This window comes from Archocentrus centrarchus, chromosome 22 (assembly GCF_007364275.1).
Source record: "Archocentrus centrarchus isolate MPI-CPG fArcCen1 chromosome 22, fArcCen1, whole genome shotgun sequence".
Classification (NCBI taxonomy): domain Eukaryota; kingdom Metazoa; phylum Chordata; class Actinopteri; order Cichliformes; family Cichlidae; genus Archocentrus; species Archocentrus centrarchus.
In genome coordinates this window covers 14,414,565-14,442,506 of record NC_044367.1, presented here as the reverse complement: position 1 = coordinate 14,442,506, position 27,942 = coordinate 14,414,565, and the positions used below count along the sequence as shown (strand labels likewise).

Genomic DNA, 27,942 nt, shown 5'->3' with positions numbered 1-27,942 from the left:
AGCAAAAGTACAGGGGAAGTTATGAAGTCTTAAAGCAGCAGTAATTACACGATTCCTTCAGGTAGGGAAGGGGTGGGAGATAGGAGGGAGGGGTCTCACTCCTGGTGGAGCCTGACAGTTCCGCGTTATTGGCTGCCAGCAGATGGGAGACTTTTACCTTTAACTGAGAGAAGCAGTACAATTGGTCGTCGTCGTCCGATTCCAAATCAGGATCAACTTTTTCTTCTTCCAGCACCCCGGAGAGGTAGAAATCGGCCAGGACCGCTGGGAACTGAAAGAGCGACTGCAACAGGACTCCGAGCATGGAGCCTATAACGTCGTGGAGCGAGGAGAGTGTCAGCAAGTGGCTCCAAGGTGAGGCACATACTGCTTTTTCTTCTCTAACACCTTGATCACTTCACAGGTACTTTGGCTCACACGGTAAAGTCAGAAATAGAAACGCCACACAAATCCTCCTGGAGGTGAAAGGTGGAGGTGGAATGAGGAAATGGCCCGTGCTGAGAGAGAAGCCACTGCAGCGGAGCTCTGATCAGTGTCAACAGCTGAAGTAGTAGTTACGTTCATTTATATTTTGTCTTACCAAATGGTCACTTAAGCCGACATGTTAAAATATGTTATACTGGTGGTGTAGTTTTGAGGGATTCTGATTAACTATAATATTTCACATTTATGGTATCCTACTTATTGATTATAGAAATGTTACAGTTTTTATTGATTACAATTGACAAGGGGTCACTCTGTATATTAGATACTTTTACGCTGACACATAAAGTACATTTTGGTTTAGATATTTTCACTTTAGTAGTAGTTTGAAAGCAGGAGTTCCACTGTATAAGAGTATTCTTATATAATGCTGATATATTATGATTATATTTTATAATTGTCAATGATTTCTATGCTTTAAATATAGTGTTCTTGATATGTGCTTTTAAATGATGTGGTTTGGGTCATAAATCATAGTTTACAGTTAATACACATAATACTGGTATTATATTGCTACCACCATATCCTTAAGGTATTAATAAACTTTTACAGTCACGTCTTTACTTTTTCAAACTGAATTGCTCAACATGTGGCGGAGAAGAAGAGGTTATTTTTCAAGCCTGCACATGCATGGGACTTTATGACTATGTGGACTTTTTCCATTCATACTTATGCCCTGTGTGTGGCTAAAGCCTGTTGTTTTTTTGTGCCCTTCGGCAAGGTTTGGATGCCCCCCTGCATCAGTATCCGGTTGCAGAGTGGCATTTAGCAGGTGTGGACCTGCTCCAATTGACTTCTCAGGACCTGGAGCAGTTGGGAGTCCATAAGATTGGACACCAGGAGATCATACTGGAGGCTGTGGAAAAACTGTGCTGTCTGGTGAGTGAGCAAGGAGAGTCACATAATTATGATACACATCCACAGCAATGTTCAGTGGATCTCAGGCAGGTCGTGATGCTGCTGTGCTGTGGATAGTAACGGAATCGTCCTCTTCTTATCATGTTTTGTGGTGTATATGTTCTAATACTACAGCACAGACATATAGTTTTGCATCACTGCAGTGTTTTTAGACCTTCCTTTTGTTTGCACAGTGGAATGAGCAGCTGTTGACTGTTTCTTGTGCTTTTGCAACACCAGCCAGAATACACAACCCGCTTCACTTAAAACACTCGACATGAAGCAAGTTTGAGATCTTGATTTCTCTCTCAGGTTCACAGCAAAGTTCCCCCTCATCTGGCATATCATAGTAGAATACTAACTTTGGTTTTCTAGCCAGCATGAAAGGACTAGACATGCATCAGCTGCTGCCAAAGCAGATTTAAAAGCTGGGACCTAAGAACGTATATGCAAATTTTTGGGAAAGTTTGCAGTTAACTAAAAAAAATCAAAAAAACAAAAACAAACACTTATGCATTCCCTTTGAATCTCTCTCCCATTTTTTTCTGCTGCCTAATTATTTTCACTCCTTGGCCAGTATTGAGAGGGAGTCTTAGGAGACTTATATTATTGTGTGTGTGTGGTGAGTGGGGGTGTCTCCAGAATGGCCTTTGTTTCTTTTAAAGGACTAATTGAGGAGGACAGTACCAGGCAGGATTCCAGCTCTTGTGGCGTAAGAGCCTGTAAACACACTCAGGCTGCTTAAACTGCTTGTTGTTGAAACTGCAGAAATAACTAATACTGATTAGTCTTTACAACATTAACAGTTTAAACCCAAAGTCTGCATGAATGAGAGTGTGAAGCCTTAGTAAAAGCTTTTACCTCGATTATAGTGAATATGTGAATGCATGTGCTCACTTCCTCTCCTTGCTCCTTGCTGTGACTTGATGCTCCGTGAAGCACTAACACTGCGCTCATTCATAAAAACACCCATCAGATGCTCACATGGAGTAGACCAAACACATTTACGCACCCGGTTAGATCATTACCAACAGCAGTGTTGAAAAGGCCATGAAAAATTCATGGCCACTTGTTGACAGATTTGGTGTTCCGGCTGGTTGTGTACCAACAAAGCCTGACCGGTAAAAAGCTCTTCACCACTGATGAGTGGGTCACGACATTTGCATGCTCCTCCTTCAGTGGTTTTCAAGAGTCACGTTTCATGCTGCTGGGCAGGAAACTGTGATGACAAATATATGGAAGAGAACTTGGTTTTAGTGTACTCCTTGTTACAGTTTAATCTATTAGCTTTTTGTTTCCTTTCATTTGTATTGTGTTATACTGCAACGATTTATCATTTATGTAACGACGAGTTGTGGGATAGACTATATATAAGAAGACATGTTTCTTTTTAATTGCTCTGGGTGGATTAGGTCCATGTGGGCAGTTATGAAAAACAAGTGTTTAATGGAAATTTTTTAATTTGCCATTATAATTCTTTATAGTCTCTCAGACAGTTGCTAGAATAGCCAAAAACAGCCATTGCATTATGCTTTTTTCCTCAGTTGTAGTTGTATAGCACATTACCAATACCATGATATAAGATTACAGAATTTATCCATATATTCTGTGTCATAAATGTTTTCATCTAGGTGAACTGGGCACCAGTCAGCTTATAAAGAGATAATTAATACTGAGTAGAACTCTGCAACATTCCCAGTTCCCACCTGGCCCCTTGGAAAAATGAATTGCCCACTCTTGGCTTTAGGCAATAAATGCAACGACAACAACAACAAAACTATACAGAGAAATACAACACAAGTTAACATACACACAAACACGTGCACAGTTATGAAGTGTAAGCCTGTGAGTTTGTCTTTGAATGTAGACACGGTTGGAATTGACCTCAGGTCAGGTGAGCAGGATCACAGTAACTGAAAGCACCCCCAGCACACTTGGATCTAATTCTTGGAATAGTGAAAAGCTATGCACCTGATGACCTGAGAGGTCCAGCTCGGTCCTGCTGGTAGTAAATGTTAACCAGCAGTAATTTATGTGATCACTTTTTACACATCTTAAACTGAAATAGGAGGCAACACAAATTTTTCCATCAACAAGAACTGCTGTATTTTGTGCAGTTTTCACAGGCTTTGCTGAGCATTCATGCTACAATACGAGGAAAAAAGTCTGTTTAATGAATTCTCTGAAGTCTCCCCCCCCACAGCTATATTGAAATGACATGCTGCGGATTGTGTTCTAAGGATTTTGGGTGCATTTTTTACGGCTTTGTTCAAAAGTACACAGAATAGAAGTGACAGGAAATGAAGAGAAAGTCGGGGGTTGATGTGCTACACACAGTAGGTTCCAGCGCAGAGTCAAAGGGACATGTTGCGAATACTATATCAAATGTGTATTAGGCTCTATATTGTGTTCACTGTAAAGGGACAAAGAAGGGATGTTGTGGATTAAAAATCCAAAGTTATTAATTGTAACAAAGTATTTTCAAAATGAAAAAGGTCCTCAGATAGTTGGCTGCATGTTTTTTTCTGTGTCCAGACTTATGGTATAGGTGGTGAGAACCTGCGTGGTCTGACAGAGAAGCTCCGCGCTGTTGCTCACGGCCTACAGATGGGCATCCAGAGCCGCTGGCGCCTCAACAACTACGATGGACGGAGCACTTTCAAGCTGACTCCTGGGGTTCTGCATCTTCTAGTGGAACTCATCACGTCAGCCAAAGGCCTCTTTTCTTTGCTCAACAGGTTTGTAAAGAGGGAGTGATCTAATATTTTTATATGCGGTATCTGATCCTCTAATGATTTATTTTTTTATTTTGAAGTTATTGTAATTGAAGGAATGTCTGCTGTGTCTGAAACATGTTTCTGTTTTGAGCTTTTTTGCTGCTTTTTTGAAAATATTGCTGGTTGTGATGTCTTTCCTCTCATTCTCTATCCTATTTAAATTATAATCGTTTAATTTCTAGATATCAGTTTTCCCAGCTGGCCACATACACCACCACCAAGAACATATTCAGTTACTGCAAAGAGCTGGGAGACATTGTGCACAAGGTAGGCCCATTCTTTCTAAATATTTGCATAAAAGTCTTAGCACAAGCTTTTCTGTGGCCTACAATTGCATTAATACAGCAAAAAAAGAAAAAAAAAAAAGACAGTTTCTATTTTTATCAGATGTCTGCTCTTACAGCAACAGCAGAAACAGAAAATAGAATTCATGTGCTCATGTAAAACACTTCACAGCACACATGCTTGTGAGTACACACGATGTTTAGTTTTAAGAGGAACCAAACACTACTAAACAATGTTTCCAATGGCACTGTCATGCACAGTAGAGGAACTACAACCTGTTGTGCTGTTTCTTTTTTAAATCTGTCCCTGAAATACAACAACAAAACCAGAAGCACAAACATACTCCTTGTTTCTCAGGTTGGCTTGAGTAATGCAATTTTTATCTTTACATTCCTGGCATATTTGGAGGCAGCGGTAACTTGAAGAAGCTTAGGTTAAAAAGACTGCTAAAATCAAAGACTTGGTTTGGTCTCTGTTTACCTCAGCAGGGTACTGTGAAAGAAATGGCGGGGAGAAGAGATATTTATAATAGGATAAATGTAAGGTGGGTGAAATGTGCTCACAGGTAGCAGGGAAGACAGGCCTGGATATGTTGTTGTGCCTGTGGGAGGAAGGGCGAAAGGGAGGGAGGGAAGGACTGAGTGGGAAGCAAAGGGTACAGGAGAGAAAGGAGGTGGAGACTGAGAGAGGGATTGCACCACCACTGTTAAATGACTTTTGACTCCTGAGGGAGTGTGTATTGATGAACGCACAGCAAAGAGCAACAGGCAGAGAGAGAGAGAGAGAGAGAGAGAGAGAGAGAGATTAACTCGGCACTGTGGTGACATTAGAGATAAATAGCCTGACAGAAGTTAAGAAGAGAAGAGGACAAAAAGAAAATGGGGCTCCGCAGATAGCATGAGAATGGGAGGTAATTACAGAGAGGTACAGACACAGTAAGCAGTAGAGAGAAGCTGTGGCTGAAAGAGGGCTCTCTGTATTTAGAGAGGTTTATTTAAAGCTGCTGGACACCTGCCCATCACGACAGGTACAGTTCTCATCTCTTTACCTGGATAAATCTCCACTTGGTAATCCCTTTTTTTTTTTTTTTTTTTTTTGCTAATTTTGGATTTTGCTTTAATGCTTAAAGAGATCAAGAATGTATTTTCTGCTGCTGAAGTTAAAAATCAGTCCTACAGGATATTTATATGTGACACAAAATTTGTGATGGCTGTACTGAGGTACAGAAAACAGGACATTACTTTAATGGGCTTCATTGGGCAGAAGGAAAGGAAGGAAACATGGATTTAAGATTGATTTAAATTGTTGACTCTGAACGGATGTTTTTGCCCTTATGAGGTGAATCAGTGTCTGCCTGGTCCCCTGTTGTTTTCATTCACTTCTTAGTGTTCATAGAAGCAGAGTGCCAAGTGAGTGATCAGCAAGTTAAAAATCTTTTACCCCTTTTGTTGCCGGTCGCGCTAAGAGGTTGATCACTGTTAGCTGTCAATGGGCTTTTGTTTGCTCAGTTCCTGTTTTTGAACTTTGTATGCAGGTGTTTCAAAGCTAGAAGTTATTTTATATCAAGCTGCTAGCTGAGAGTATTTCATGAGGTAGGTTCAGGAACTTGTAAATAAGTGATTGGTGGGCTTATGCGTTAACCAGAAAACAGGATGACTAACTTTTCAGGTTCCTCTTCTCAAACGTCAACTCAATATACTGTGTAAATCCTGAATATCATGTTTTGACAGACTTATTTATTACTTAAAACCCTGGGCAGATCAGCTGAAAGGTCAGATATGAGCTGCTGAATGGTCATTACACCTGACAAAAGAAAATAGAAAGGCTTCATCTGCCTAACTGTCTTCATGTTGAGTCACACTTGCTCGTAACATGTACTGTACAGCTGAGTCACCTTGCATAGGCTTGTGTGTGTGTGTGTGTGTGTGTGTGTGTGTGTGCGTGTGTGCTCCTGTACCACTGCAGTCACATTAGCAGCGTAGCATCCATGCAGACTAGCATGTCCAAGGATCTTGCTTCAGGCTAAGTGACGCTGGTATCATACATCGCCCCCTTGGCATTGACTGTCCTTTCAGGCGGCCACAGTTTAATTGTGACGTCTTTCTTCTAAAGAAGCATTTTCAAAGAAGCCACATCACATCCTTCACACACTCTTTGCCTGTGTCTGTTTGAGTGTTTGTGTGTGTGTGTGTGTGTGTGTGTGTATGAGTTTCTTTTCTCTCACCCTGAGGGTGATCGGGGTCAGCAGTCAGCTGGTGTTGTTGGGATCCTGCACTGAAGTTGTCAAGTCTGATTTTCACAGTAGCACAGGCTCAGTTTGCTTTGAAGCAGCCAAGCACAAAGAGAGAGAAGGGAAAGAGAGCTTGGAATTAGCGGCAATGAATTGGGAACATTCATTAAAGTGAGGTATGTGAGTTTAATTGGGATTCTTTTTTCTTCTGCAAAAAAAAAAGTAAAATTTTTAATAGTGCCTTTGACATAAGAACATCAAGGTGAAAGTGTTATTCCAAGAGGTTTTAATGTTTAACGCCTACTTGACGAACCATGCACTTCTCGGATAAACAGCTTTGCTTATTTGGCGCTTATGTTTTAAGGAAAATAGATGATAATATAAAACTAAATACAGTAAACAACTACTCTGTCATTAAAATTAGCAATGCGACATTTGTATTGCTCACTGAAGGGGCTAAGTTACAGCAAGAGGATGGAAAAGTCATCATGCATGAGAGCTGTCAAACTATAAATTACATAAGTTATAGGGTTAAAAAAAAAGAGAAAAATCCAAAGCGGACCAAATGGTAAAGGGCATGGAAAAGAACATGAGCAAGAGGGGCTGGAAAAAAAGGTACTAAGCGCAATAGGAGAAAAAGCAATCTAATATAGTTATGTCTTCCAGTCTTTTTATAGCAAGCTTGTGACCTGGTGGTTAACAGAGGTAGTCCAAGTATGTAAACATACACTCTGAGACAGCAGACATCTGTCTGAAGAGAGCTTCAGTAGACAAGACTTTTAATGTGAAATTTGGTACACAATAAGCAGATTTCTATATTTATGCCTGCAATTGACAGTCCATATTTGAGCGTGCATATACTGCATATGTGCATTATTGTCATTTCATTTGCAGTTTCTGTGTTAGTTTTAGCCTTTTGTTGTATGTGTGCCCAAGCATGGCTGCGCCCATTCCTCTGGTCTTCTTCTTTTTTTCTGAATGTTGCACCCACATAAAAGCCTGTCATTGTTTCCTAGACAACTATGGTGCAAATAGCTTTAAGGCACAGGATGTTGCTCCAAAGTTAGCTCAGCACCTGATTGAGCCACACACCATGATCCACAACTCAAGGCACCACAACACAAAGCACAGTATTGCAGCACAGCACAAATAAACAATTTCCACATTTTTTGGCAGCACTACAAATCACTGTTTTCATTCATAAAAGTTGAAAAGAAGGAAGATCTCTCTCTCTTTTTTTCAAAGTTTGCAGTTCTTCCTAATTGGGATTGGCCACCATTTATTGACGTCTATATTGGAACTGTGGCTAATCTGTAACTATTATAGTTACAGTGATGTTAGAGGTCAGACTTGTGAATCTGTTTGTGGAATGAACTTGTGCAGATGTGGCTCAAAAAGCCCAGAAACGTTTAAAAGTAAGTTAGTGAGCGTGAATGTTTTGCTGGCAAGCTTTCAGTTTAGAGACCGGCATCAATTTCAGTGTTTCAGTTTTATGGACGTCTTGTTCTGCTTTTATTAATGACGATGTTCCGAACTAAACGTTTCCTCTCCCTTCTCTCTCATCTTGTTGCCTCTTTTCTTCTGCTTTCCTTTTCACGTCTCTACCACAGACATATTTTCATATGCTTTGTATAGATACATATATGTAATGCTATTGATTATTTCAGTGCTCATTTTATTAAACTTAGAAAGGGGTGATTCATTGTTTCCCTAAGCGCACACACACAAACACACACATACATTCAATTCTGGTATCCAGAATTTATTTATTTTCACTGTAATACCACAGTGAGAACTGTTAGCTTGTGCTCTCTGCTTTCCTATCACACCCATTGAGTTTCAAGGTGCAGCTAACTGTATCTGTCACCCACCTCAGACATGTGTCATTTCCTTTTCTGGCAGAGCTAAAAAAGAATGCAGAACAGTGTTGCTGAAGGGAAATAACCTGTGGCATGACTCCAGATACAACAGAAAGCAGAGGTGTGGGCTTGGCTGTTTTGTTTTGTTTTTAACCATATTTATAAAAAGCAATGCGAGATTATTTACAGGAACAGGTGTTACTAGAGAAACAAATGCAGAACTGTTAATGTGTGGTAAGAGGGGGCACCAACTTAAAACCTCAGCTACTGTTGATATTTACGGCACTGATTTGAGCCAACTGTAACCGAGTTCTTGAATTTTAAGCCAAATTGAATGATAGTGAATAAAAGATGGATGCAGCCACTGTTCTATCATCTACTGGTTTGTACCATCTCAACGTAGTGAGTTTGGTAATTTGGCCTTCATAGAGTTACTTCTGAGCCAGATGTGCTTGTATTTGAATGAGAGGTGGAATGCAATGTTATATGTTATTGAATCTGTGAAAAATGCCAAGGATAACATAGTCTGGCAGGCATAAAATTGTATTTTTGCACCACCAAGGTGATTCCCAGCTGAATACCTGGCATATCTCAACATGGTGTGCCGTGTGCCCTTAAAAAATGTGAGGAAACCGGACAAGCGGAGGACAAGGCAGGCCTGAAAAACTCTCCACAGCAGATGAACAGTGTCTGAAAGTCACGTCCTTAAAAAATAGGAAAAAATCAAGCAGACTGTAAGACAGGACCTGAAAGCTGCCTCTATTAAAAATGCAACAAACAGACCACAAAACCCGGGATATGATATACAATGTATGCAAGTACTCACAACAACAACAACAACAAAAAAAACTAAAACACGTGGCCTCTCCAAACAACCACGCATCATACATTTTTACTGTCTGCGGGCGGGCGGCCTAGTTTCAACTTTGTAAACGCGATAACTCATCAATGTCACTTAGTCAGAGAGTTTGTGTTTGTAATCAGGATGGATTTTAATAACATTCAGTAAAATTTTATATATGTTGCGAGCATACGTGCAAAACTAGAGACATCAGTCAGAAGGGAGCAAGCAGGTTATATCTGAAACGCTCAGCTGTGTTTATTTACTTGAAGGTAATTGTTAATATGGTAGGATAAAGATCTTTGTGAAATGCCTCTGCATGGAGCATCACATGCTTGTTAGCATGGCTGTAGATGTCTCTTGTGATTGTCTTAATTTTCTTGTGGTATTGTGGTATATGAAAAACTTCTCTGAGCGGCTTAAATTAGCCCTGAATCAATTTTTTCCTAATGCTTCCATCATGTTTTATTTTTTGATGGTAATCGTAATGTTTAAAGAGGATGCAGCTTTCATGTTTTAGGTCAAGGTGCTTGTTGCCATTCTTTTTAATGCACCTTTTCTTTTCTAAGTAACCAACAACCTTACTGTACATTTAGGCACCCAAGTGTACAGGCAGTGCGTATTGACTCCTTCGCTCTAGCAGGGATCAAGATCAAGATCTGGATATCTAAATCTTTAGGGACTTGCTCTGGTGTTATATAAATAACAGTTTCTATCCACTCTCAAGCAGTAATACTAGCGGGGAATAGCAGCAGAAAAAACACAAACACAAGCGGACTAGTTGAACTGGTCTGTAATCATGTCATACCCCTTCCTGCAGCTTTGTGTCACAGCCTTTAATTAGCCCAGAAATCCAACCGTGTTTGCTGTTGATCCCTCGCTACATTTCACGGGGATTAGTTTCCCCTTGCAATCCTTTATGTAACCATCACATCACTGGCCATTGCAAATTAGCTCAGGGCAGTAATAGTGTGTGGCATTAGTCAATTCAGTGAATAACATATGCTGTGTAAACATCTGCCCTCTTCCCTTCCAACCCCTCATCATCCTCCATCATTCAAAGCCTCTACTCTTTTCTTCAGCTCCCAGGACAATTCAGCTGCCTCACAGGATGGCTTATAGGAAGGTGTTATTAACACCCTCCTCCCAGAAACCAGAGATTTGGCAATGCACTACCATCATAATATGAGTTCTAGTAACTGTGACACTGACTGTGCATTTATCTGTGCATGCATGTCTGCATGTTTAGATGGTGGGTTTGTTGGAAACAATGGACAGTAAACACCACGTGTTGCTTTTTTGCTGTTTTTGCTGCTCATATTACAAAATATGTGTAATGTTTTATGTGTAGAGGATAAATTTGTCTTAAAATATGTGCTAATCTTGCGTGACATTTCTAAGCAAACACTACTCAATACTCTGTTTACACCAGTTACAAACAAATCAATGTGTTGCCCAATCTGGATACAAATTAGCATAAAATTATTCGCTGTATGGTGTGTCAACTCCTGGGTAATAACACCAAGAAATTTATACTGGGTCCAAAAAAAAGAAACAGCAAAGACAAAGAGCGACATAGGTCAGAGCTACTTTGAAATAAAAAAAATTTCCGTTCACAAAATGTATCTGCTGACGTGAACCGAATAAATCACTGGAGCTGAGTAATATCTCTTTTCATAAGCGTGCCATTTGCAGATTTTACACTGTAGAAAAAGCCATAAAAAAAAAAAACATGCATTTGCACCCAAGAAGTATTGGACTTCTGAAACTATTCAAATCTCAGTTGTATTGAAAGAACTCATTATATATAGCATAAAAAGGGCACTGAATATCAGCATGATCCAAAAAAGTGAACTCCAGTGTAGGACCACCGCTGGGCAGCTGTGGCTCGTATGGTTCAGTGGACTGTTCACTAATCACAGCCCAGACAGCCTGCAAGTATGGGTGAATAGATGAATGAAAAGCATCACCCCACAGTCTATGGAGCAACCTGAAGCACACTGTACTTGTGTGTGCATTTGACATAAGGAGCAGATATATTTATTCATTGTAGAAAGCCAGTAAAACGCACTAATGATCTGCAGTGATGCTTCTGTTGCCTCTAGAAACCCGAGGCCTTTCACTTCCTGACTCATGCTGTGAAGAGGAAATGGGACATGGGTTCTGAGTCAAAATGTCCCATTTCCAGAAATCAATAACATTAGCATGTACTTTATAGGTCACCGCAGTGTCAATCTTCTGCTCATGTCATTTTGTTTCATTCATCCAACAGAATAACACTGTCTATGAAAAAGAAAAGGACATCATCTCTGTTGTAAGTTTCTTGCTTAATTGTACAGTATGTTTGTTTATTTTGGCGTGTCTTGGAGTAATTTCCCTTGTTTCACCTTTTGTTTTCCTCTGAAGTAAATGAGATATATATAGCATGCTATATATCATTCAAGCCAATTTGATCCCCCATTAAATCAGAGTGTGTTTCATTCTTCAGTCCCGTCAGTTGGTGGGGGTTTGTGATGAGATCCTGAACTCCAGCCCTGAAGCACTCCTCACCCATACTGCTCAGCTGGAGAGCCTCGACCTGGTACCCATATCACCTGGTGATCAGCTGGTAAAGCCACCCTGCTCTTATAAATGGGACCTTTTGTCATTTTTACCTTGACTGAATTTAGATCTCCTTCTATTGTTTTCAGTGGGCTCTACATGCAGATTGTGTTTTGAGTTTAGTTACTAAGACGCAGAAAGGAAAACAGTGATCTCTGTGTAAATGTTCTAAAAGGAGTCAGTTTTGAGAAGTTATAAACCACTGTTATTTATATTCCCTTTGTCGTTTAAACCTTCTTCTGCTTGTTCGCTTTCCTGATCATCTTTGTCTTCTATTTTTCATTTCTCCCCGTTTCCTCATTTATCCAGTTTCTTCAAAATCACATTTTTTTTTGTCTTACTTTATTCTCACTGTTTTATTTCCAGTATTCATTTCCTGTCTTCATCATTGTCTGGTAGTTTCCATCATCACCATCATCATCATCATCATCATCATCATCATCATCACTTCTTTCATCTAACTCAAGGTTTTCCTTGCACCTGCTTCTTTTAGATTTACCAACGTTCTTTTTCTGAAACCCTTTCTTAGGTTTAGTTGTTCACGATCTTCTTTTTGTGCTGCTTCTCCTCTTTCTGCCTTCAAGTCAGCACATTGAGTAGTACAATTATTACTCCCGTCTTTGTTTGTTATTTACGTAATCTGGTGTCTTTTTAGTTTAATTTTAATTCATATGGAGCATTTTTCCTGCCTGTTTGCCAAATTTCCTTTTTTTCTGTCATTTGTGCGTAACAGCTAGCATCAAAGCCTGTCCTCGGCTGGCAGAGATGAATTGATTGGCGCACGTCAGCAATGATTTCTGCTCACTGACAGATTAAGAGTAATGGGATCTAGAAAGAGAAAGCAAGAGAAGTGAAAGGCAGGAAAAAATTATGATCTAAGCACATTTAGTATACCGAGCATGACGTATACTCACACAAGTCAAGATGTACGCACGAGTCCAAAATTGAAAAATAGCTTTTGTTATCTTTGTTTTTTTCTCAAATTCACATTTCTGTTTGTCACAAAGGAGATACGGTGATGAAAGTAAGATGAAAGAAAGAATTTCAGGTGTGGACTGTTTTTCAAAAATGTGTGCGGTGCAGTTGTAGTACATGACTAACAACAGTGATTCAGTCCGGGTTCTTGTGTGCATTACAAGTAGAGTTGTATTTTTTGGACTTAAGGGAAAAGAAACTAAATATGCCATTATTATTTATAAAATATATATCTATAAAATTTACTTTACTTAGAACTCCTAATTAGCATTTATAAGCACTGGAAAAACAACATTACAATGTTTAAGTTCATATGATTACTGCTGTGTTTTACTGTTGTCTCTTCTTTGTTGTACTTTATTTACTGCTTTCCACACTTGGAGTATTTGTGTTGACAATAGCAGTGTGTTTAATTATTAAATGTATCTATAAATTTAATGATTTCATTTGATGATGGGGCAGTTGTGACTCAGGAAGTAGAGCAGGTCATCTACTAATCAGAAGCTTGGTGGTTTAATCCCTGGCTCCTCCAGCATGAATGTCAATATATCCTTGGGCAAGATACTGAACCCTGAGTTACCCCCGATGTATCCATCAGAGTGTGAGTGTATGAATGTTAGGTTCAAAGCGCTTGTATGAATGTGCATGTGAATGGGTGAAAGAGGCTTGTAGTAAATTTCTTTGACTGCTCAAATTAATAAGAAAAGCACGATGTAAGTACCAGTCCATTTTCCTTTTTGATTAAGTAACTTTCCTTCTTTTTAGTGAGGAAATTGATTAAATCCATTTGTGTTTCTGTTGTTTCTGAAGTGATAAGTAATAATTATGTGATCAGGCCTTTCTGGAATGCAATTAGTTACCTCTCCCTACACCCATTATATTAAAATGATCAGTCAGAGCAGGATGACAGGTGATTACATCTGGAGGCTGACACCAATATTGCTACATAATCTGGTAGTAACAGCAACGAGAAAGCAAATTTATGTGTCCATTATGGTGAATCATTTTGACTCAGTGATGTGCAAAATTGACATTCTGTTTGGCAAAGTTCCTTGATTTATTGTTCTGAAGCTTATGTAACATTTTGCTTTTTTGCTTTCTTTCAGGGCATTGAGATAACGTCCACCAACTCCAGTAACCACTACGTGACCGGAACTGCTGCTGAGGTCAGGCACTTATTTTCCATTTCTCAGTGATGACTCAGCCAACAAACCACCATCATTGCCTTATCAGAACTCTTAGCCAATCCGCTCATCCTGAAATTCAAACCAACATGTCAAGGTCAAGTTAAATTTATATACCGTAGGACAGTTTAAACAACCAGAGTTGGTGAAAGTGATTCAGAAGCAGCTAAAAACAAAACAAAAAAAATTACAAGATATCAAGGTTTAGCTCAAATTAAAGGCCCGAGAGTAGAAATGAGTCTTGATCAAAGACTTAAACATAGAAACAGTTTGAGCAGTTCTAAGGTGAAATGGGAAGGGAGTCCAGAGACTCAGGGCAACAACTGAAAAAGCTTTTTCACCTCTATTTTTACATCTAGATTTTGGAATATTAAGGATCAACTGATTAGCAGACCTCAGTGCTCTGATAGCAGTTTGAACATAAATAAGATCAGATGAATTTTAATGGTGCCAGTCCATTAAGAATCTTAAAAGTGATCAATACTTAAATGAATCCTAAAATTCACAGTGAAGTGAAGGTAAAATGTTCATGTTCATGTTTTCTCGCCCCAGTTAAAAGCATTTTGTACCAGCTGAAGCCGGTGAAGAGGTGACTGTGATAAACCTGCATACAAAAAATTACAATAACCCAGTCTTGTCATAATAAATAATGTATAAGTATTAAAATAAATATAGCATGTCCCGGCCTGTCGCCGATTTGCTCGCGTGTCTTTCCCGTATCCTTCCTGTTTCCTGTCTGTCTACACTGCAAATAAAGCTGCTGTGTCCAAAAAATAAACAAACAAACAAAATAATTCTTTAGGTCATTAAGACAGTTTGTTTAAAAAAAAAAAAAAAAAACGCAATAAACTGCATTAGATTTCCTATGAAATCTAATAGAAAAATAAATTTGGATGTGATCAGCAAAATAAATAAATAAATAAAAGGACAGGTTATTTTTTTTTAAACTTACCCCAGGGATAGCATATATGAAGAAAACAGTAATGGGCTCAAAATAGGCCCTTGAGGTACACCACAGGAGAGTGCGAAGAAAATTCACCAGTTTTTACAGAGAAACGTCACTCAAATAGGATTTAAACCAATCCAGAGTTATACCTCTAATGCTCACACATTGTTGCTGCTAAGTCTACAAGTACTAATAGAGTTCCCTGAATCAACAGCTAAAAGAAGTTCATCAAGAACTCTTAAAAGGGCAGTTTCAGTGCCACGATGAGACTTAAAACCAGACTTAATTTTTTTCATAAATATCAAACTCTATTTAGGATTTTAGATTTAAAAAAAATGGAGCTTAGAAATGGGCCAAAAGTTACAGCAAACAGATGGGTCTAAATTCTTCTTTTTTAAGAGGGGTTGCACAATATCGTGTTTAAACGGAGCCAGAACAACACTTGAATGAAGAGATATGTTGATCATTCAGTAGTTTGTCTCTTTACAAGAGCTCATGCAAAGTCTCTGTATTCCTCAGCCAGCTCTGTTAAAATGTCCTCAGATAGTGTAGGTGACTGTTAACCTGGCTAGAACTGCAGGGAAATCAAGCAGAAATGATTTATTACTAAAAGGTCATCATGTTAACTATGCATTAGGCTGTATCTTTGTAACTCAGCTCTGTCTTTTGCAGGAGCTGACACGTATGGTATTTGCACTTCTTCTATCAGAAGGTTTTGTTCTGCTTAGAACAGACATAGCAAAAGTGTGTTTGAGTTTCTTATCTAGACGGAACTGGAAGTACATTTTCAGTCGTGAAAAGCAAAAATAAAAAGCGAGCACCATGGGCTTTACCGTTTCTAGCTGTTTTTCAAAAATGCATCAACTCTCATGTGACACTAAAACATACTTTTTTAAATTGCACGTAGAATCTGTTAAAACCTCTCATCTGTCCATCCATCCATCCATCCATCCATCCATGTCTTCCGCTTATCCGGGGCCGGGTTGCGGGGGCAGGAGCCTAAGCAGAGAAGCCCAGGCTTCCCTCTCCCCAGCCACCTCCTCTAGGGTTCTCATCTGTATAAAGTATCAAATTTAATTTTTCATCAATTTATTGTGGAAACACTTTTTTGTCTGCTGGGCAGAAATCCCATTCAGAGTACTTTGTGTGAGGGATTATTTTTAGTTGTTGGCTTATTTTCTTTCTTTGACTGTTGCTAAAACTGAAACCTCAGTCTTCGTCCTGTAAATACTTGCATACTGTTTATTTTTGAATATTTACTCAAGGCTGCTTATTCAAAAGGCTGCAGATTGGATGTAAACAAGTTTATAACACATTATGACTCACAAGATTTTTCTATGTATATTAGATGTAATTGTCATCAGCCATTTATTTAATTAAATACCCACTGTAGCTGAATATGAAACTGGACAGAACAACAGGGAAATCTAGTGCATGTGGTGAATTACATTAAAAGAGGATTTCATTAGCTTTGCGTATAATGATTTGGCTTTTGATGTGGATGAAAGCTTCTCTGAGAAAAATAAAAATCATCTAATGGATGCGGCGCAGATGCATGAATTTCTGAGAAAGCCAAAGATCCCTCGAATTCGGGGCTTATAAAATGCATGAGGGAGTGTTTATGAGTGAACATAAGAAGAGCTTGTGAAAGGAGAGCGAGGGTAGCTCTCCTGGGGGGCAGAAAGATGAAGATGCTATTTTTCCATGATGTTAACCACAAAGGCTCCCCCGCTATTAGTGACATTACTGTGGCTGACTGTTAATAAGAGAAATGGCCACTGTCCACAAATACAGATAAACTGCATGGCTATGGGAAGGAGCCATTCACTGCCCTACACAGACAGGGCCTTGGCTTATAATTACAGTATCAGTCTTCACTATCAATAGATTAGCAAAGTCCTTGCTTCATTTTTGTCCCATTTCGTGTCATATTTACCATCATATAGTTGCAGTCACATTTAATATTTATCATTTGATTCAGTCATAGTGATCAATGCTGGATTTTTGCAAAAATGTGATGGTATGAGCATTTAGCTCATTGGATTATTCAGAAATCTTGTAGTATTGTACTATCTTATAGTATTTTTGATAAATGTCCATACTGATATATTTGACTGGGTTTCTATGAAAGGATTTCTTATTTGTGTTGATTTTCACTCATGTTGCAGCCTTCTACTGATGCCTACGTAAAGATCTTGGCTGGTGATGAAGTGATTCAAGTCAATGATCAGATAGTGGTGAGTGATACCGTACATGCAGCACTTAAGAGCTTACTTTTCTGCACTAGAAATGTGTGGTTCTCTTCTTGCAAAGGCTTTGAATGTTTTGTGCAATAACCTTCACATGGAAATAATCATCTGTGTCGCTACCTCAGGTGGGCTGGAGCAGAGCTAACCTCGTGAAGAAGCTGCGTGAGAGTCCCAGTGGAGTGACTCTCATCTTGAAGACGATCCCTGGATCAGTGCGACACAAATACTCAGTCCAGCTCTCCTCTGCACAGGTCGGGGCTCGTTAAAGTCCTCCTCCACTCACTTCATCACTCCGCAAACTGTATTAACTTTCTTCAAAATAGTGGATTTTTTTTTTTAATATTTACTTTTTTGTTATACAAAGCTTGAACTTCTACTTTCCAGAAAATTTGGTTTGGATATATAGTCTTCATTGGATAATGATGCTGATGACACGTTCATTTTTGCCTTTGAGTAGCACTTCCACTTCTTTCACACTCACACTGCAGCCCTTGACATTACCTGCAGGAGTTGTATCTGAGAACACAAATGTGCAACTCAGTTTGTGTGAAATCTGTGTGATTTCTGACTGAGCCTCTGTGAGAATAGAGAAGGTAATTGTCCTGTGACTGCACAGCCAGTGGGTGTCACCGTGTCCTGTCTCTTATACACTCTACCCAGGCACTAACTAGCCTCACCTAAGTGAGACAGAGTATTTGCACTAGTGAGAATGTGTCTGATGTGAGCTATCTCCCTTTGTGTGCCAAATGTGAGAAAACTCAACCTCAGATAATCTCCCGACTTAATTGACCTCACGTAGCCTCAAAACGGAAGCCTTGAAAATTACTGTAGATATGCTACAGACATAATATGAAGTCTTCCCTTTTTGGATTGAATCTTGTCCATATGCAAGCTATTTTGCTTTTTACAAACAAATGATCGTAACATGTTTGTGATCTCAGAAGAGTAGAAAAGGATGAGTATGTAATCACTGAATGCCATTATTTGAAATTACTCATTGTAGAACCTCCCAGGGAGTAGAGCACTTTTAAGAAATTGCATTTTTCTTCTCTTGTTCATGTTGATATTTTTAATCATTTGTGAAGCTAATAGAAGGAACCTCAAAGCCAACAATATTCTGCTTTTAAATGTCTACTGTTCAAGTTCAGTTTAGGATAATTACATTCATGGGTTAGAGTCAAGCGTCAAATCCTCTCTTAGAAACCAGATTGTTTTATGTCAGGGGATTCTTTCATGAGAATCCCCTCCTTGATTTCCGTTTAACCTCATTTGGGATCTGTTTCCATAAACACTTGCACACACTCAATAGTCACTATGCCAACTGGTGTTTGTCTTTGAACAACAGCCCAAATTACTGCACTTGATATAAACATGCACACACTCACACACACACACACACATGCGCGCGCACAGACATACCCACATGCACGCACTGAGCATTTCACACCCCCTTGTGACCATTACCATGCTAATCTCAGATCTAGCTGGCGGCATAGGGTGAGAAAAACAGTAGAAGGTTTGAATCAGCTGAGTGTATAAACTACATATTGTCCTCAAAAGATGCTTTGCTTTTTACAAGCGCTTTACAGGATGTGTGTGTAGCATTGTGTGCATGCAGTGTGTTTGTGTTGTCATCTCATCTGCTAAGCTACAGAGCACGCGGATGGAGGAGCCAAGGAGAGGGTTGCAATTACAATCTACGGTGACATCCAGCTTCTTAACCCTCTGCTGACCCCTAATTCCAAAATAACCTGCAAACAGACAGTTCGACATGCACACTCACGCACTGATCTGTTTTCAGAAAGAAGACAACACAGGAGAAAAGTCAGAGGAGGAAGACGAAAAGGACGAGGAGGACAATCCACGGCACTCCATATTTAATAGAGTGGCAGCATCTGTCAGGTCCTTCTCTTTTAGGTGAGTGTTTACATTAATAAGCTAGAACTTTTAATAGCTGCTCTTTGTGTTTAATTTAGCTGACTACTAAAAACTAGAGGCTAGCATCTAAAAAACATTAAGAAGAAATCCAAGCTCCATTTAGAGTTAGAATAATATCACAGATGATGGGTGTAGATTTCAGGGGAATGCATGGGGAATCCCACCTGAAATATAAACCACCGTCCCCCCATATTTAGAACAGATGCATTTGCCCCTTTAGTAAACTTTGAAGAGGAATCACTTACAAAAAAAAATGCTGTAACATTAGTCAGCAAGGCAGCAATGCCTCCCAGAAGGGTGGTTCTTTTTTTTTTTCTTGCCAGCATTTCTTTACTCCCAAAATATGGTTATGAATTATGAGTTTTTACTACCACTGAACTGTTTGTGTTGTTATTAATTATCTCTGCCACACAAAAATGCACGCACACACAGCAGTGCCTCCCGTCCTCTGATGCTGTGCTCACACCAGCAGGTTTATAACAGTGGAGGTACAAAAAAAAAGATTTCTGATAGGATGATAGGTAGGATGTTGTCTTACCCTCCTGGGATCAGACCTCACGTTTGTCCTACCAGGAAGAGGTCTGAGGGCAGACCCAGGACATGCTGGAGAGATTATATCTCTCGGCTGGCCTGGGAACGACTCTGTGTCAAATTAAAACAAATAAATAAAATGATTATTTGACACATGCGTCTGACACATGCAAGCCAGTTCCTTCCTACAACAAAATACACAAAAGCAGCCTGATATCAGACAGAACTACACCCTGATCCTCACATCTAGGCCAAGTCAAACATGAAAGAGGATAGCAGAGTAAATAATGTCAAGAATTAGGTTTTGTTCAGCACTGATACTGAGCAAAGTTGAGAGTAATTATTTAAGGAATACAGATTGCCTGAGAGCCTTACTTCAGTATTTTCCAGTATATGTTAAACAGTTACCTGGGACCTGATTTTTGTGTTGTACTTATGGCAAAAAGTTTGCATTTTGTGCATACAGCTAACGCATCCTACAAATGGTTTTTCCATACTATTTTCTCAAAAAAAAAGTTGTCATTATTTTTATTAGTTTCTGAATTTGTTTGCGTACATGCATGCAGAATGCGGTAAGAACAGGTTGGATACTGCTTTGGCTCGCTAAGTTACACAGGCTGAGTAGAGCTGAACATTACTGAAACCCTTCTGACCTTGTTCATCTGTCAGCACCTGGTAGGTTTTTGATGAGGTCACACTGCAAATACCACAAATTCCACTGTGCACCCTCGCAGCCCACGACTGACTGGAAATGAGTAAAAAGAAAGAGATGAGGAGAAAGATGAATAGACGGAAGGAGGTTTGGAAAGACGCAAGCAAGAAAAATCGTAGAAGGGAGGAAAAAGAGTGATGAAGAGGCAAAGAGGGACAGCGAGAGCTGATGAAGAGCAGGCGGACTCTAGCAAATGGATGGAGTGGGCGGTGATGGTGCCTTGTGGTTGTAAATAATTCTGACACATTCTGATACACAACTGCTACACTCTAAGAAAAAAAGGGAGAAACTGGCAAATAAAGTCATATTTCATCTCTTTAAGTGAGTCTCTTTAAGAACTTGTAGTTTTGTAATGTTTTGTTAGTGTTTTTAGTTTGAGGTTTCACTTCATATCTGTACAATATGACAACTGTGACTATAAAGTACAATAAGAACAGTGACCAGTGAACATTCTGTGTGTTTGCTCATTCTTTGTTTTCTGTAAACCGCATGCATCTGGACTTCTAATTCTCTAATATCAGATGTTGTCTTAGAGGAAACCAAATACTTTGATATTCATATGTTGTTATAGGCGAGCTGTTCAGAGGCCAGAGATACAACAGCAGCCCATGGGACAGGAGGAATCCGAGATACCTTCTGAACCAGAGACTACTTCAAATCTAAGCCAACAGGGGGCGCTTTTGGGACCAAGTAAGAGACATTTGCAAGACATCATCTTTCCATATAATCGCCAGGATCTGTGTTTGTTTTCCTTTTCAGAAGCAATGGAAACTGTTGACTATAGCACACAGTGTGTATTATCATAACGTGTTACTGCAATAATTTCACCGTCATTTGACCTTCTGCACAGAAACTACAATGTAATTCAGGCGCAAAGCTGCAGGTTTATTTCTAAACTTCATTTTGTTTCCCAGCAGGGTCCAGCAGTTTGCATGGTTCAAGGCTTTCCCTGAATTTCGAAAGAGACCGGTCGCCCTCACCTCTAAGAAACAAACAGGAAAGAGCTAGCATCAGTTCCTGCCCTGACATGGTGGGACAGACGGTGAGGGGAAATGGAGAAGGTCGTGTTTGTTAGAATCCAGGCAGCTGATGGGGATTGAATTAAACTGTTTTAAACACTGACTGATCTCTGCCTGGTTATGTTTTCAGGGGAACAAGGAGGGTAAGAAGAGCTCCACAAAAGGTACGATTTTCTTTATCACAGGAGTAAACTAAACAGACTCTCTGGTGTGTACCTGAGAGTCTTTGTAGCATCAAAACCAGCCCCAAAGTAAATCTTAAGCAAATTTGGGATTTGGCTTATGTGTGTTGCAAGACCTGGAGCAGAGCAAATGCTTAAGTAGGAATGCCTATTATTTTATTAAGAATATAAAATGTTCATAAAAAAGACAAGCTGTTCTTAAACTAAGACTCATTTATAATGATTGTGGGAAAAAAAAAAACTTTGCAAAAGAAAAAAGAATATGCCCAAACAGATACAATACACCATACAATGATGTTTCAAATTAAGTAATAAAATCCTGACTGAGGGAAATTTATTCTACTTAAAAGCTGAAGAGTATCTAAAACTAGTCCCACAAAGGTTAGTGGAAAACAGGATGGGTACAGTATGTAAGGTTGAGGAGTAAGTGGATTGTGTAACATAGTTTCAAATGTGAGAAGAGATGTGAGGTCACTGGAAGCTTTGTAGATGATACTGAGTCAACTCAACCGTGTGATATAGCGATCAAAAGTGTAATGCACTGTGATAAAGAGAGTTTGGTTGCTGTTGCATTAATGTAGCAGTAGAGAATTAAATGAATTCAGTGATAGGGTGCTGTTTTTGCACTATTTTAATATACATAAGACAACAATGTATTTAATGTTTTGGTCTAGTAACACCAGCACCACTTCCTGTGCTTTTACAGTTTCAGGAATAGTTTGATCAAAAGGGTGTAATAGTGAAATAAAGCCTCAAATTAAAGGATTCCCCAGAAATCCAGTTCGCTCATTGTGATCCTTCTTTTCCCTTTTTTTCTCTCAGGAATGACGACGGCTTTGAGTCGGCGTCGTGTGTCCTGCCGTGATTTGAGTCACCCCGACTGTGACGGCTGGCTTTGGAAGAAAAGAAAGGAGAGCAGTGTCTTCATTGCGCAGAAGTGGCAACGTTTCTGGTTTGTGCTCAAGGGGCCTCACCTTTACTGGTACAAGAGCCAACAGGTGAGTTAAAAAAAAGAAAAAAAAAGAAAAAAGAAAAGGAAAATAAATAAACAGCCTCTGCTGTTGGTTTGGCATTTTAATGTATCCCAATAAACACCATAAGTATTTTCATATGTGACTGTTTAGTGTTTTGTTTCTGTCTAAGGCACATGGACTATATGATGGAGTATTAAACTATTAAAATATTTTGCATTCATCTAATTGTCAGTATGTCTAATTTTCTCAAATTGTATTTTGTTTTTGTTTTTTTCTACAGGAGGAGAAGGCAGAGGGTCTGCTCAATATATCCAGCTATGGCATAGAGAGCGCCGGAGAGCACAAGAGAAAAAAGTACGAGTGAACCCAGTGATTAATCACATTGTGGTGCCATAACAGAAAAGCCATTTTAGACTCTCGGTTTAAAACAGAAACTTTATTGTGCCTGCGCACAGTGGAAGATCTGTCTTCGCCTTATGCAGGAAACTGTGATTTTTGTTTGAAAAAGTGTAAAACAGTCTCATTGCTACTTAGAGAAGAGAAAACAAGTGAATGTGTGTTTCTGCATGTTTAAGTCTTCATGTTTGTGACCCTCTGTTTTCTCCCTGCCAGCGTATTCCAAATGTGCCACCAGAAGTTTCAGAGCTTCATCTTCGCTGCAGATAATGTCACTGACATGAGCAAGTAAGTTAGATGATGTACAATGAATAATTCATACTGTATAATGGCATTATAATATCTGTCCATTATGTTAGAGTTGGCGTAGTGCACCAGCTCCAACATAATTAAGTCATTCATTAATTTAACACTGTAGATTAGAGGCATTAAAGCCAGCAGTAACAGGTGGTAGTGTTTACTGCCCCCTGCAGGCTGCATGTTTCTGGCTCCTTTTGCAGAACATAATTATTTGTTGTGCTTACGGATGTGAACATACATACTCTCGCTAGACACTTTATTAGGTACATCTCGCTAATAAATGGTTAGACCTCCTATAGCTTTCAGAACTGCCTTGATTCCTCTGGGATAGATTCAACAAGGTGCTGAAAACATTTTTTTGGTGCATATTAATGTGATAATATAATATTAATACGATAACATCACACAGCTGCTACAGATTTGTCAGCTGCACATCCATGAAGCAAATCTCCCATTCTATCACATCCCAACGGTGCTCTATTAGATTGTGAACTGGTGACTGTGGAGGCCATTTGAGTACAGTGAACTCACTGTCATGTTCAGAGAAACTGTTTAAGATGATTTGAGCTTTGAGACATGCTGGATGCAGCCATCAGATGATGGGTGAACTGTGGTCATAAAGGGATGGACATGGCTAGCAACAATACTCAGGTAGGCTGTGGTGTTCAAACAGTGCTCATAATACAAAATATCCCCCACACTATTCAACCACCAACACAACAAGATTGGATGGTTCCATGCTTTCATGTTATTTACATCAAATCCTCACCCTACCAAATGTTCGATTCAACTCATTGTCACTGTGCACACAAGGCACACAACGAAATGATCGTTCCAGATCACTCATCCAGAGACGAGCATCTGCAGCCATACAGCCAGAGACCAGCGCTACAGTTAGGCAATGTGGTTTAAGTGTCTTGCCCAAGCACTGCGCCACTGCCACTGTTGCAGCACAAACTGAGACTCATCAGACCAGGCACCATTTTTCCAACTTCTAGTGCGCAATTTTGGTGAACCTGTGTGAGTCGTAGTCTCAGTTCTTAGCTAACACGAGTGGCGCCTGGTGTGGTCTTTTGCTGCTGTGGCCCACTTCGTCAAGGTTTGGCGTGTTGTGTATTCAGAAATGCTCCATACCTTGGTTGTAACCAGTGTTTATTTGAGTTACTGTTGTCATTCTATCAGCTCAAAGCAGTCTAGCCATTCACCTCTGACCTCTGGCATCAGCAAGGCATTTTCACCCAGAGACCAGACTAGCGCTTTTGGCATCAACAACCATGAAAGTATTTAAGTTCAGAGTCACTTAAATACTTTTCCTCCTCATTCCTATACTTGGACATGCCTAAATGCATTGAGTTTTTGCTGTGTCACTGACAAATTAGATATTTGCATTAACAAGCAGTTGGACAGGTGTGCCTAAAGTGTTTAGTGAGTGTATATAAATATGGCTGACATAGCTCATCTTTTTTTTCTTCAGGTGGATAAATTGTTTGATCATTGCTATACAGAAGCACAAGAAGTCCCACAAAGGCCCAGACAGTGAGGAAGGTGTAGAAACATTTATCTTACCATTTTACATGTTTACTCTGAATCAGTAAATTATATGTGCATAATATCCAGTTAATGTTTTTTTTTTTTTTCACATATTTAATGTGTCCTGATTGAACAAACTAATGGTATTTTCACCACGAAAAAACAAAACAAATCATAGCATTTTACCAACTTGTAGTCTCATAATCATCTAGTAACACAGAGCATTATTGTTAATTACTGTAGCTATGCCCATTTACAAATGATAATAATGGTGCTTCACATTTGAGGTAATGACATTACATTAACAGCTGCGTTCATTTTTAAATAGAGTGTTACAGTGAAACTGAATCGGAGAGTGAATCATCTCCTTCATCTCGCAGGAAAAACAAGGTTAGTAGAGTTAGACAGTTAAACATGCATAAGTAATCATTAACACACACACATACACGTCCAGATTACATTCATGTCATATTTCTTTTTTTTTTTTATGTGTCTCAGAAGGTACAGTCCAACACTATGCCTCTCCCCAAGGCTAAGAACAGGGTGCCGTTATCAAAATCGGCAATAGAGGGCAGCAAAGGAACAGGTATTTGTTGTGTTCTCTTGGTTTCTCAGAGAGAAAATTTCTTTAATCATTGTGTGATTAAATTTCTTTAATCACTGCATAATGATTCCTTTAATCATTGAGAGATGTTTTAATATTCTGTGAGAGAACAACTAAGATTAATTGTGTTGTTTTTGTCAACAGAGCCACACTGCCCTGTTTTGTACTTCAATCTTAAATTTGCTGTTTCTTCATTTTGCTTAGAACCTGCTCAAGTAGATGAGATGGGCAGGATGTTAAACAACTTAAAGGAAGGAGGTGTTTCTTTGATTGGTCACGAGCAGCCCCTTACGCAGGACCACTTTAGGAAGTCATTTATTCGGCGCAACAAGAATCCCATCATCAATGAAAAGGCACTCACACTCCGAGCTCTGCAAAGCACTCTAAAGGTGAGAAAAATGTTTTATCCGGTCTTACTTTTTCTCACACCTGCATAAACCATGCAGTAAAGCATTAGGTTGGTGAATTAACCAAGCAACTCAATGAACCAAAGTTGTGCTGGCAGGAGCTATGTGATTAAATTAAAAACTTGGCTGTTATTAGTAGCTCACTGTGGCCACAGGGAACAGAGATGACATGGGTAGAACCATTCTTATTTAAAACTACACTGCAGTGTTTCCCACAGCTTGAAATTTACTTGGTGGTGTTGAATGGCACATATATTTCAGATGTTCCCTAAATGCCTCACATGCTGTGAAATGAGAAGATCTCACACAAACACCTCACTCAATACTGCTCTTACTCAGGTCCACAGTATTACAGGGGATTTATACTTCTGTGTAAAGTATAAATCGGCACATTGTAACTGCAAACCCCTCTGAAACTCTACTCCATAACCTGACATGCACCTCCCTGGAAATGTAAATATGCATCTCATCAATGCAGCCTGCAACTATTGTGATTGGCCTGATCAATACAGTTGATTCCTCCTGTGCGTGCTCAGCTATCTTTTACACTGCAGTTTTTGAATTTATCAGTGAGAGAATGATAAGTGCCTCGATATAAGGAATAATAATCATAGTCTCACAGATGTCATCAAATATGTGTCCCGATCTGGCAAAATACGTCAGAAGATGCAGGGGCTAATTCTTAGGCCAATAACATATGAATCAACTTGCATGATTGAGGCATGAATCAGGGTTTGAGGGATAAAGATCATGACTACTGACTTCAGAAAATTCTTCAAAGATGATGTGCCTTCGTAATGATCACTCGTGTGTGTTAATCAAGTAACTGTCTTGCTCAGAAAGGCTGCCGTATTCAGATGGTGAGAGAGTAATATTTGAGTATATCTGATGGTCGCTGGATTTGTTTTTCTTCTTCAGGCCAAAGAAGCGGAGTTGCAGCAGATCAACAGGATCCTGGATGACTCTGATCTGACAGCTTCAAAATACCGTCAGTGGAAGGAGAACAATGAGGAACTTATCCAAGAAATTGAGAAACTGGCCGCACTCAAGGCCTCCAAAGCAGGGGATCAGGCGCCTGTGCAGGACACACCTACTGAGGAGGTTGCCTTAGAAACTGTTGCCAAGGAAACAGCCACCGCAGAGACAGAAGGCGCATACAGACTAAGTCTTAGCGATGGGGAGCAGTTAGTCGATGCACAGCCATCTGATGTTCTTTTGGAGATCCCACAAGCGTCTCCAAGCCCAGTATTAGAATTCTCTCTTGGATCGCTGCAAGATTCAATAAACAGACAGCTCAGTGAAATGGCGCAAAGTGGAGACTCTGCAGAGAACTACTTCTTCATTTAAGACCACACTGAAAAAAATCTCACCAGTTCAGAGTCGCTCTGTTTAATAACATTTAATAGACAAATGAAAGAGTTTCTTCATGCAACAGTGTGAGACAGCACAGAGGTTTTTCCATTAGGAATAGGGAAAAGGGCCACAAAATCAAAAATCCAATCAAGAATGTCAGTGAAATGTGTGAGTACATGTTTGTATTTTTCTATAGAAACAAATTTAGATATATGACAAGTTTACAACAGCAAGGAGAACATGAAATTGCCAAGTGTCACAGTCTCAGTTTGATATGTATTTATAGAATTTTAAAATTTTCTTCTGTGGTTAAAAAACAAAAATCTTGTGATGTAAGTAACCTTTTGCAATGTGATATGTAAATACAGTTTTATTATAAATACTCTATGTATTTGTTTATTGACATTACCTTAATAAAGGTCCATGTGAATAATTTTGCACAGAACTTTTACTTCAGAAACACTGCCATCGTGCCTCTTATTAAGTCCTTTTTTAACTCTCTTTATCACCCTGTTGAGAATTCGTCACCACGCATTGTATATTTAATGAAGCACGAAGAAGAGCTGCAGGGCAGCCGAGGTTCAGTTTTATCTATTGCCTGTATCTGCAGTGAATGCAGCAAGACAAGTGACGTCTACCTAAGTACTCAGACGACCCTGCTCCTTTTCA

The 27,942-nt window shown here is 39.4% G+C and overlaps 2 protein-coding genes across 3 annotated transcripts in view; one reads left to right on the top strand and one right to left on the bottom strand.

The window, feature by feature from the left end:
* The window catches only part of rps6ka1 (ribosomal protein S6 kinase a, polypeptide 1), a 51,582-nt gene extending 51,278 nt beyond the window's left edge, over nucleotides 1-304 (bottom strand). The window contains exon 1 of the mRNA XM_030759152.1: nucleotides 158-304. Within this exon, the coding sequence (XP_030615012.1) occupies nucleotides 158-304 (147 nt within the window). The remainder of the gene's footprint in view (nucleotides 1-157) is intronic.
* cnksr1 (connector enhancer of kinase suppressor of Ras 1) lies at nucleotides 118-27,706 on the top strand. Of its 2 annotated transcripts, none has more exons than XM_030759146.1 (21): nucleotides 118-354; nucleotides 1,205-1,362; nucleotides 3,916-4,118; nucleotides 4,340-4,424; nucleotides 11,645-11,686; nucleotides 11,861-11,980; nucleotides 14,055-14,114; nucleotides 17,247-17,315; nucleotides 17,453-17,578; nucleotides 19,129-19,244; nucleotides 21,080-21,198; nucleotides 21,426-21,550; nucleotides 21,658-21,691; nucleotides 22,532-22,707; nucleotides 22,964-23,037; nucleotides 23,296-23,367; nucleotides 24,854-24,924; nucleotides 25,238-25,299; nucleotides 25,408-25,495; nucleotides 25,718-25,902; nucleotides 26,839-27,706. In XM_030759146.1, exons 1-21 carry the CDS (start codon nucleotides 303-305, stop codon nucleotides 27,265-27,267), a joined length of 2,466 nt encoding a protein of 821 aa, XP_030615006.1. In that variant the 5' UTR covers nucleotides 118-302; the 3' UTR covers nucleotides 27,268-27,706. The 2 variants fall into 2 exon arrangements, with proteins under 2 accessions (XP_030615006.1, XP_030615005.1); XM_030759145.1 differs by having other exon boundaries at nucleotides 21,423-21,550.
* The last annotated feature ends 236 nt before the right edge of the window (nucleotides 27,707-27,942 follow it).